Source organism: Pristis pectinata, chromosome 4 (genome assembly GCF_009764475.1).
Source record: "Pristis pectinata isolate sPriPec2 chromosome 4, sPriPec2.1.pri, whole genome shotgun sequence".
Classification (NCBI taxonomy): domain Eukaryota; kingdom Metazoa; phylum Chordata; class Chondrichthyes; order Rhinopristiformes; family Pristidae; genus Pristis; species Pristis pectinata.
Window position 1 is genome coordinate 111495510 of NC_067408.1, and position 12196 is coordinate 111507705.

The 12196-nt window shown below is 44.6% G+C and overlaps 1 protein-coding gene across 2 annotated transcripts in view; it reads left to right on the forward strand.

Annotated features, from left to right (window-relative positions):
- Window positions 1–11098, forward strand: part of jam2a (junctional adhesion molecule 2a) — a 62160-nt gene extending 51062 nt beyond the window's left edge. The window contains exons 7-10 of one of the 2 annotated variants that reach the window (XM_052014714.1): window positions 566–673; window positions 1822–1837; window positions 2590–2632; window positions 6589–11098. In XM_052014714.1, coding sequence (XP_051870674.1) covers window positions 566–673; window positions 1822–1837; window positions 2590–2632; window positions 6589–6621 — 200 coding nt within the window. In that variant the 3' untranslated portion in view covers window positions 6622–11098. The remainder of the gene's footprint in view (window positions 1–565; window positions 674–1821; window positions 1838–2589; window positions 2633–6588) is intronic. The other variant, XM_052014715.1, reaches the window with a different exon arrangement.
- The last annotated feature ends 1098 nt before the right edge of the window (window positions 11099–12196 follow it).

The window sequence follows — 12196 nt, forward strand, 5'->3', positions numbered from 1 at the left end:
TTTCCAGGGCGGAAATATGAAATACTAGAGGGCATAGACTCTGCTCTGAGGGGAAAAGTTTAAAGGAGATTTACATGGCAAATTTTTTACACACAGAGTGGTAGGCACTCTGCCAGGGGAATTGGTGGAGGCAGATACAATAGCAACGTTTAAGAGGCATTTAGACAGACATGTCAACAGGCAGGGAATGGAGGGATACAGACCATGTGCAGGCAGGTGGGATTAGTTTGAATTGGCATCATGGTTAGCACAGACGTGGTGGGCCGAAGGGCTTGTTCTATGTTCAGAGGTTATTGGAAGGATGAGAGAAATGCTGTTGTACTCAACTGACTGCCTGTAAGGGTGGAAGGAACAGATGACTGGGGCTTTAGAAAGGGATCTGGATAGGTACATCCAAGAGAACAAAGTTCAATGTTGTGGGAAAGAGCAGGGAAGGGGACTGGTGGCATTGCTGCTCTTGGCACCAGAATAGATTCGATGGACCGAATGGCTGCTGTCTGTGCTGTAACACTTCTGTAATTCTAAGTCCATCCTCAATGTACATTGATGTTTGCCTCGCTCACAGATGACCTCAACGTCAGCGCCATTGTCATCGCCGTGGTGATCGTCACCTTTGTGCTGTTACTGTGTGGTCTCGGACTCTGCTATGCTCGTAGGAGGGGCTACTTGGGAAGTGAGTACTGTATAGTTTCTTCTGTCTGTGTCTGGAGAGAAATGCTGGGGTCTGATTTATCCCCTGAGGACAAGGGGCTATCTTGAGCAAGTTTCGCATATTAGTGTACGTTAAAGGCCAGCGTTTTATTGCCCATTCCTCACTGCCCTCAAAGCTGGTGGTGGTGCTATGATGCTGTGTGTCTGTGATGCTGCTGCAAGTAACTTTTTCATTGCACCTGTGCACACATGTACTTGTGCATTGTGATGATAAATTCGACTTTGGTTGAGCCAAATTCTTGAAGCACTTCTTCTGATGAAGGTACCTCAACCGAGACCTGAGGGGCAACTTCATCACGTATATGGAACGAGCTGCCAGAGAAAGTGGTTGAGATAGGTACAATAATGACATTTAAAGGCCACTTGGACAGATACATGGATAGGAAAGGTTTAGAGGGATATGGGACGAGCTCAGATGGAGATCTTGGTCAGCATGGACGAGTTGGGCCAAAGGGCCTGTTTCCGTGCTGTGTTACTCTATTATAGAGCTGTTGGGGAGGGCGTTCCAGAACTTCGACCTATTGATGGTGAAGGAACACTGATATATTTCCCAGTCAGGATTGTGTACAACTTGGAGGGATGGTGGTGTGCACATGCATCTGCGGCCTTTGTTCTTGGTGGTGGAGATTGTGGCTTTGGGCAGTGTGCTGGAGAATCCTGCTGACCATTTTGCACATGGACACACTGCAGTTACTGTACGCTGGTGGTGGAGGGAATGAATGTTTAGACATTGGTGAGTCAAGGCCATGATTCCTTACACCATGAAGTAGTCAGACAATGCACGTGAAGATTGCCCAATGATCATGGCCAATATCCTTGGAATTTGCAGTCAACTAGGGTTTGAACTTCCAAGAGGAATAGCGAGGAGTTTGAGATGGGAAGAGGGATGAAATGTTTGACCGTTTAACCCTAATAAACCGATTTGGTATTGTGCAATGATTGCTTTGTCCTGAGTATATTCACATCAAACGTCATTTGTGAAGGCTTCCTCAAGCTGTATTTCTTCTCATCTTCTTTCCAACTGTTCCAGATGTCTGGAATTGTAAACGTGATTCCCTTTCCTAATGTTGTTGGATCAAGTATTAATTCTGTGTCTCTTTCTCTCCACAGAGAGACGATCAACCACGTAAGTATGAAATAATGAGAGACCCAGACAGAGTGGACAGAAGGGACCTAGTCCCCTTAGTGAGGTTAGTAATGAGGGGGGCAGAGGGTTGAGTTGAGTTTAGTAATTTACTCGGTCAAGCAGAGTGGCGGAGGGTGATAAAAGCAGAAAGTGCTCAGCAGGTCAGGCAGCATCTGTGGAAAGAGAAATCAAGTTAATGTTTCAGGTCCAAGGTCCTTCCTCGGAACAGAGTGGTGGGGGTCTGGAAGTCACTGCCCGGAGTATGTACCTGGAAGGGCTGTGACCTGCAGGGCTCAGTGAGCAGGAGTTTGGGGCTTCACCCCACTGTCCCAGTCCCACACCATCCTGGGCAAAAGCTTGGGCCTTGGCCCTTACCATCCTTGGCCAAGAACCTGGCCTGAAACCCCCTGGCCCACCCCCACCTACCCTCGGTTCCAGAACCTGGGTCTCTCTCCCCTTCACCCCGTCAAAGAGACTGGGACCAACTTCCACCACCACAGCCTCCTGGGTCTCACCCACCCAAACCTGGGCCCAACTCCCAATCTCTCCTCCCCTTGGCCAAGACTCCCCGGTCCCACCACCACCCCATCCAAACCGCCCTTTGCTCAAGACCTCCCACTCCCCCCCCGCCTCACATTTTGTTCATTTTTTGGGTGAGGCCAGCAGTTATCGCCCCTCCCCAACAGCCTGCTGCCTCTGAACGCCCCCCCCCCTTTGGCATGTACTCACCCTCCCTCTCTGTCTCCACACAGGTCAAATGGAGCCAACCGCACTAACACTCCAGCTGCTACTGAAGTAAGTGTGAGGTAACTCGACTCGTACGCATGCTCTGGAGCGAGAACACATCAGTGACTTCGTCCAGTTACGCGTTATTCTAAATCGACGGTTCCCGACTCCTGGGCTGAGAGTTCCATTGACTCAACTCTGCTATAGAACACTCCCACCAACACTACCTTTAAACTGGAAAGGGTACAAACAAGATTCACTGGGATGTTACCGGGACTCCAGGGCTCGAGTTATAAGGAGAGGCTGAGACTGTTGCCCCTGGAGTGTAGGAGGCTGAGGGGTGACCTTATTAAGTCATGAGGGGCATAGGTAAGGTGAATGGCCACAGTCTTTTCCCCCAGGGTAGGGGAGAACAAAACTAGGGGGCATGGGTTTAAAGTGAGGGGAAAGATTTAAAAGGCACCTGAGGGGCAAGTTTTTCACAGAGAGGGGGGTGGTCAGCATGGACAAGTTGGGCTGAAGGGGCCCTTTTCTATGCTGTATTACTCCGTGACTTTGACTCCATAGATGTGGAACAGGCTGCAAGAGGAGATAAGATTTCTTATTAGTCACATGTTTATCGAAACACAGTGAAATGCATCTTTTGCATAGAGTGTTCTGGGGGCAGCCCGCAAGTGTCATCATGCTTCCGGCGCCAACATAGAACAGTACAGCATAATACAGGCCCTTCGGCCCACAATGTTGTGCCAACCTTTAAACCTCGCCTAAGACTATCTAACGCCTTCCTCCCACATATCCCTCTATTTTAAATTCCTCCATATGCTTATCTAGCAATCTCTTGAATTTGACCAATGTCCCTGCCTCCACCACCACCCCAGGCAGCGCATTCCATGTCCCAACCACTCTCTGGGTAAAAAACCTTCCTCTGATATCTCCTTTGAACTTCCCACCCATTACTTTAAAGCCATGCCCTCTTGTATTGAGCATCGGTGCCCTGGGAAAGAGGCGCTGGCTGTCCACTCTATCTATTCCTCTCAATATTTTGTACACCTCTATCGTGTCTCATCTCATCCTCCTCCTCTCCAAAGAGTAAAGCCCTAGCTCCCTTAGTCTCTCCTCATAATGCATACTCTCTCAACCAGGCAGCATCCTGGTAAATCTCCTCTGCACCCTTTCCAATGCTTCCATATCCTTCCTATAATGAGGCGACCAGAACTGGACACAGTACTCTTAAGTGTGGTCGAACCTGAGTTTTGTAGAGCTGCATCATTACCTCACGGCTCTTAAACTCAGTCCCTCAACTTATGAAAGCTAACACCCCATAAGCTTTCTTAACTACCCTGTCCACCTGTGAGGCAACTTTTAGGGATCTGTGGATATGGACCCCCAGATTCCTCTGCTCCCCCACACTACCAAGAATCCTGCCATTAACCTTGTACTTTGCCTTGGAGTTTGTCCTTCCAAAGTGTACCACCTCACACTTCTCCGGATAGCATGCCCATAAATTCCTAACCTGTGCGTCCTTGGAACGTGGGAGGAAACCGGAGCACCTGGAGGAAACCCACGCAGTCACAGGGAGAACGTATAAACTCCTGACAGACAGCGGCAGGAATTTAACCCAGGTCACTGGTGCTGTAATAGCATTACACTAACCGCTACACTACCGTGCCTGCCCACAGAAGTGGTAGAGGCAGATACTATTACGACATTTAAAAGGCATTTGGACAGGAATGTGGATTGGAAAGACTTAGAGAGATATGGGCCAAATGGAAGCAAATGGGACTAGCTCAGATAGGCAACTTGGTCAGCATGGAAGAGTTGGGCTGAAGGGCCTGTTTTCAGTGCTGTGTAGGTCTATAGCTCTAAAACACCAGGTGACATCATGGTCATTTCTCTTAAGGAGTTGTGGATTGACAGTAGCCCCATGGCTTGTGGACTTGGTGTGCTGAGCATATATTTAACTTTTTTTTTGTGACTTTTCTAACTAATTTATAGAACATTACAGCACAGTACAGGCCCTTTGGCCCACAATGTTGTGCCGACAGTTATCTCAATATTATTGTGCCTCCTGGACCCCCTATAATCTTTGGTGGACGGGAGGTTTGAGAGGTATTTTAGACAAGCCAGTGAGTTGCCATGGACCAATGGGTGCTCAATGGTCAGCATGGACGTAGTGGGCCGAAGGGCCTGTTTCTGCGCTATATGACTATGAAAGACCATGAGATATAGGAGCAGAATTAAGCCATTTGGCCCATCGAATCTGCTCTGCCATTCAATCATGGTTTTTTTTCTCTCAACCCCATTCTCTCGCCTTCTCCCCGTAACCCTGAACCCCCTTACCAAATAAGAACCTATCAATCTCTGCCTTAAATCCACCCAATGACTTGGCCTCCGCTGCCCTCTGGCAACAAAATCCATAGATTCACCACCCTCTGGCTGAAGAAATTCCTCCTCCTCTCCGTTCTAAAGGGACCTCCCTTTATTCCGAAGCTTAGATCCTACTCTCTCCTACTAATGGATGGATTCTCTCCATATCCACTCTTTCCAGGCCTTTCAGTATTCAGAAATAATGCTGGGGGGTCCTGCAACTCATCTGACTTGTGAATGTTGCAGTGTGAGTTAATGGCCTCTGTACAGCACAGAGAGCATCTGTTGCCTAGGCAGAAAATAAAGATGGAAGGAAGTGCTTTGGAGCAGGCTGTATCCATCCTGAATCCAAGCCCATCGTAAGAGGTTCAACAGCATACTGCTGCATTGTAACTGGGATCTGTGTGGCAATAATAAGACCAGTGAGGCACCGGTGTTTATCCTCTTTTCCCCTCTCTCTGAACCCACAAAGTACAATAGCTTTGAGTTTGCATATCCAAAGGCCTGTTGATGATGGGTGAAGGGATTTTGCACGCTGTGAGAAACCTATTACGTGCTTGTAGTTACAAGGGGCTGGTCATTTAAAATGGCAGTGAATAGACATCTCTTTTCAGAAGGGGTAATGAACCTCTGGAATTCTTACCCTAGAGGTTTGTGGAGGCTAGATTATCAAAAGTATTTGAGGTGGAGATAGATATCTGAAAGAGAAAAGGATTGAGGGTTATGGGGAACTAGCACAGAAGTGTGAGGTGTTACGCCTTGGGAGAGCAAATTTAAAGGGAAAGTACACAGTTAATGGCAGGACCCTCCACACCATTGATGTGCAGAGGGGTCTTGGGGTCCAAGTCCGTAGCTCCCTAAAAGTGGCCGCACAATGATAGGGTGGTAAAGAAAGCGTATGGCATGCTTGCCTTTATTGACCGAGGGATTGGGTTCAAGAGTCAGGAAGTTGTGTTGCAGCTTTGTAAAACTCTGTTTAGGCCAAATCTGTATTGCATTCAATTCTGGTCGCCCCATTATAGGAAGGATGTGGAGGCTTTGGAGAGGGTGCATTCATCAGGATGCTGCCTGGACTAGAAGGTACACAAATTTGGATTGTTTTCTCTGGAGCGGTGGAGGCTGAGGGGAGATCTGATAGAAGTTTATAAAATTATGGGAGGCATCGACAGAGTAGACAGCAAATATCTTTCTCCCAAGGTCGAAATGTCTAACACTAGAGGGCATGCACTGAAGGTGAGAGAGGGTAAGCTCAAAGGAGATGTGTGGGGTAAATTTTTTTTCATATAGAGTGGTGGGTTCCTGCAATGCGCGGCCAGGGGTGGTAGTGGAGACAAATATGATAGAGGCGTTTAAGAGGCTCTTAGGTAGGCATGTGAATGTACAGAGAATGGAGGGATATGGACATTGTGCAGGCAGAAGGGATTAGTTTAGTTAGGTGTTTAATTAGTTCAGCACAACGTCATGAGCCGAAGGGCCTGTTCCTGTGCTGTACCTGCTCTGTGTCCTAAGGGGAGTTGAGGCGTAGATCATACGGGGCAGGATTGAGGAGACAAGTGGACCATCCCTGCTCCTGTTTCCTTGTGTTGCAGTCAACGACTTTCTTCGTCCATATACACTTGTATAATAACTGATTCTCTTTTGTTTCTTTACCAACACAGGACTTCAAACATACCAAGTCTTTTGTCATCTGACAGCAAGTGAAGAATGGTGCATCTGTGAAGAATTCCAAACCACTTCTCAAATCTGTAAAGAATTATTGCATTCAGGACAATGGGGTAGATGTTGACTCTATTCCTTCCATTCTGCCCTCCAGCATCTCCCTGAATTCCTTTCCCGCCTTTAGTGGCCCTACCTTCAGCTGCCAGGGCCCAGAGGTATGGATTTCCCTCCCCGAACCCGTGGGCATCAATATAAGCTGCCGTGATATCTGGTCTAGTTTAATGGCAGTTTCTGTCAGAGCAGGCTCACTTGTGTTTACTGTAAGGTGATGTACGACTGTTTACAATATTAATTGCCAATCAAAAGCATTTTAAATACCTGATGCTTGACATTGACAGGAATTAAAAATCAAGAGAGATGTAATCTTGGCTGCCAACTCATTTTCCCCCATTTTTGTCATAGAGTCATAAAGTAATACAGCACAAAAACAGGCCCTTCAGCCCAACTCGTCCATGCTGACTGTGTCTGCCCGCGTTTGGCCCAGAGCCCTCTGAACCTCTCCCATCCACGTAAACCGAACAGAATAGATCTGCCCCAGTGATATACAGCCCATCCCCTGGTAACGAACAGCTTCCATTTTTACAGACATCCATTGGTCAATTTTGTCCGTAAATTGGAAGATACTCAAAAAATCACCACACGTCCACAGTATTGTAGTGAATGGCATCAAAAGCATATAAAACTGATAAGAAAGAACAATTACTAAAAGACGAGAGAGAGAGGAAACTAGTTCTGCCGTTTGTAGGAATGACTGTCCCTACATATGTCGGACTTTTGAATTTAATATTATGGGAGCTCATTTATATGTACAGGTGACCATAAGTCGGGTGTTTGCAACCCAGGGATGACCTGTACTCATAAGTAGCTTTGAATGAACTGAATACTTCACTGTGAGTGATCTTTGCAGAATGACTGGTTCATATCCTCGCATATAACTCTGCCAATTAATAAAAGGCAACTCCCACAGTGCCACACTCCTCTAAACGGTGTCCTGGCGCACAAGGAAAAGGGATTTTTTTTTTCTGAATAGTGACAAAACTGCAAGTGCTGGAAATCTGATGAGAGTCGGGAGCTGGGATTTGCCATTTACCTGAACTTTCACCATTTTCCTGCTAACATTCATCTCCCAACCGGCATCAGCAGAAGATCATCACATTGCAGTTTGTGGGACCTTACTGTGTGTATTGGCTGCAACATTTCCTGTATTCCAACATAGGCTGTGAAGCATTTAGGGGTGTCCTGAGCACATGAAAGGTGCTATATAAATGCAGGTTGTCTCTTCCATTAGCCACATGACATCGGCTGATATAAATCAGTCTCATTAAACAGGGTTGTCGATGACCCCTTATAATCCAGCCTTCAAAACCCAGATAGCATGTCATTTAGAACATAGAACAGTACAGCATAGGAACAGGCCCTTCGGCTCATGATATCTGTGCCAAACATGATGCTGAATTAAACTAATTCTTGTCTGCCTGCACATGATCCATATCCTTGCATTCCCTGCATATTCATGTGTTTATTAACAGCCTTTTAAACACCACTGTCGTACCTGCTTCCACCACTCCCTCTGGCAGCTCATGACAGATGCGCACCACTCTGTCTTTATATTTTAAAAAAAAACTTGCCCTGCACATCTCCTTTAAACTTTCCCCCTCTCACCTAATGCATGTCCTCTAGTACTTGACATTTCTACCCTGGGGGGAAAAGTTCTGACTGTCTACCCGATCTAAGCCTCTCATAATTTTATAAACTTCTATCAGGTCTCCCTTCAGACTCCGACACTCCAGAGAAAACAACCCCAGTTTGTCCAACCCCTCCTAAATGATCATACCCTCTAATCCAGGCAGCATCCTGTAAACCACTTCTGCACCCATTGCAAAGCCTCCACAGCCTTCCTGTAATGGTGTGACCAGAACTCTACTCAATACTCCAAGTGCAGCCTAACAAAAGTTTTATATAACTGCAACATGACTTCCTGACTCTCATACTCAATTCCCCAACCAATGAAGGCAAGTGTGCCGTATGCCGCCTTTACCACTCTATCTACTTGCGTGGCTGCTTTCAGTGAGAAATACTTCCATTGTTTTGATGTTTATTTAAATCCATGCCCCACATTCATTCTCAATTCTGGTCAATCCACCTGTAAAGATAAACGCCTGTGTTTGTACACTGGCAGTTTTCAAATAGTGGAAACAGTGGCAGCCAATTTGAGCACAGTGTGCAATATTGACCAGATAATCTGTCCCTGTGAGGTAGTTTAAGTGGTAAGTATTTGCCAGATCCATCAAAGAGGGTGATGGCACCTCTGTCTAATGTCTCACCCAAGCACAGCAACGCTGGAATTCTGTGTGACTGATCCTGAAAACCCAGTCTTGCTGTTTGTAGAGAGGGTAGAACCCACAACAGTGAGGCAACATAGTAAGAACAACTATGTCCTCCAAAGTCCCCCAGCCTCGAACTTTTCGAAAAGTCTCATGTGATCTATCTTCAAGTGTCATGACATCTGAATTGTATATTTTGTTTTCCTATAAACCTATTGATTCACAAACAAGTTAAAAGTCACAGAACACCAAGGAACATTTTGTTTCTAACAATGATACTAGATGGGAAAGACCGCATGTGGGGAAATGCGAAATCCTTCACTTTGAATTTTAGAGACAATTTTGTTAATTTTTTACCATATATAGTGACAAAGCTGTGGATAATTTGCACAAATCATTGAATGCTAATGCACAGGTGCAAAAATGAAACAAAAAAAGCCAGTAAAGCATTATTTTTTTATCTCAAAGTGGGGTGCGTGAATTCAGGAGTGTTGCTTTGATTGGACAGAGCCTTAAACAGATTCCATATAGAGTCCAGATGAAGGATCTCGACCCGAAACGTCGACTGTCCATTGCCCTCCACGGATGCTGCCTGACCCGCTGAGTTCCTCCAGCATCTCGTTATTTGCTCTATGTAGATACTGCGACCAATTTTGGACGACATTGGATTTCTAAGAATGACACAGGGCTTAAATGGTTGCATAAATTTAGTTTGTATTTGCCTAAGTGGGTTAAAAGAATGTTATGAGATGGTTCAAAATGTAAAAGGAGTGTGATGGAGAGCTACGGACCATTCCCTTTTATTTCTAGGTGCATGGGAATCAAAAATTAAGAATACAGATAGATTATTCAGGATGGAATGTGTTTGCAGATGGTTGGTGGTAAGAATCTCAGAATCTGATTTATTATCACTGTCTTATAATGTGAAATTTGTTGTTTTGCAGAATGCTGGGTGAATTGTGGTTTTGAGGGCAGAAGTTAATTTTTAGGAGTTGGGAAATGGGGCAAAGGGTAAATCATTGAACAATGGACAGGCTTAAGAGGCTGAATGGGCTACGCATATTACATTAAAGCTCTCACCCTATTATTTGGCTGAATTGTAGATCAATAGCTACGGATGTTGAAGCCAGGTACTTGAATCTGGACTGGCATTGGATCACTCTTGTACCTATCCTGTATGGAAATGTTCTATTGTCTGCTTCTGATAACCACCGTCACATTTTGCAGAAGTTCTTAATTTTGTCTCTCAACCTCCATGACTGCCATAAATTGTACAGATGTGATTTCTAATTGACCGTAACCTATATGTGAGATCAAAGGCAGGGACATCTTGTGTTGGGTGTATCCCAAGGTTATCAACAGCTTGTATTATCTTTTTGGAATCCTGATGTCCCATTGGTATATGAGAATTTTTCAGTTTTTGCAGTGGCCCTTGAATGTATCAGTGTTGGCAATGATCCTGCCCTGAAACAGAACAATATTCCCAAGAGAAATCTCCACAGTATCAGTATTCACAGGGATTCTCAGAAATATCAGTATTTACAGGGAAGACCCCTAGAATGTAACACTATGTCCAGAGGGCCCCTAGGAATTGACAAGGAGAATCCTTCAGAAGTATCAGTATTTGCATATAGTTCCCCAGGATTAAGAGTATTTGTTTTTTATATATCTGAGTGAGCTCGGATATATGCAAGTATCTACAGGAGAATTGTCAGTATTTGCAGAGGTATCTACACTGCAAAATTCAAACCTTTGTAATGATAGGTTTCTTATATGGGTCCTTCAACAAATTGCCTGTCATTTTTATTTAATGCAGGTGGGTCTTGTATATTTCCAACATTTTCTCCATTTTATTAAATAAGAACTATTTGAATGCAAGCCCCTTTTATATTTTAGGTGTTTGGGGTTATGTAACTTGAAATTGAGATAACTTATGTTGCTGTGCATAATACTTAACAGTTTTAAAAAAAATTTAGAAGCACATCTTGCATTTTAACTTGATGTTTATCTGCTAATGAACTCATTGACCTTATTTCGAACCTACTGTACCCTTTGACACTTGTTTTTCTCTTTAACACAAATTAAACTCTTATCTGGAACTTCCAGATGTTGGTCACTGTGTGAAGATATTGCCTTCAAATGTGGTCACATTTTTCATTCATGACGCAGGAGAACATTCAGATCCACATGGTTACAGGAAGAAAACTGGACAGATACCTCCTGTGCAGTAATTCTATTGTTGCAATGTTACCATTACTACAATGTAGTGTCTTTTTTTACTTGTGGTTGATAACAGATTGGAGATCAAGCATGTCTGTCTTGGCTTGTGTGACTTCCTCTAAATCTGCTAAGCTGTGGAGTGTAGCGGTTAGCGTAAGGTTATTACAGTGCCCGCGACGAGTTTGTACGTTCTCCCCGTCTCTGCGTGGGTTTCCTCCGGGTGCTCCAGTTTCCTCCCACATTCCAAAGACATACATATTAGGAGCTGTGGGCATGCTATGTTGGCATTGGAAGTGTGGTGACACTTGCGGGCTGTCCCTGGAACACGACACAAAAAGATGCACTTCACTGTGTTTCAATGCACACGTGACTAAAAGATATCTTATCTTACATGGAGCAGCTAAGGTCACGGGTTCCTGGATCAACTGAAACTTTACTATACAATGCATGAAAACCCTTGTAGATATTCATTCTTAAAGACAGACAGATATTCATTTGTCTTTCAGAATGCCTCAGAGCAATAATTGGCATATCCAGTGAATCACTTACTAAACTCTGCACCACCAGGCTCAAGGACAACTTCTATCCCACTGTTATGTCACAAACCAGCAACAAAAGAAACACACTGTGCATGATTCAGTGTTAAAAACTATTTTATTAATCACTACTTATGATAATACGTAAAATAAAAGTAAAAATGTTAGTATGTTAGAATTCAAAAATGTTAAACCTCGAACGTTAACCCCAAAACTAAACTCTTCGTGTGTGTGTGTGTGTGACAAAGTCCAAAACTCCAAGTTCCGGAATGGTTCTTAAAGTTCAGTTCCGCAAGCCATAAGGTGAAACATGAGCAAGGGCTTCTTCAACAACCACCGTTGTCTGAAGATAAGACATAGATGTAGGGAAACAGAGAGAGAGTAAATACGAAATCCAAATGTTCCATGATGGAACCCAAACGACACTTCAGTGTTTACTCGGTAGTGACTTCCTCACCCCGAAAAGC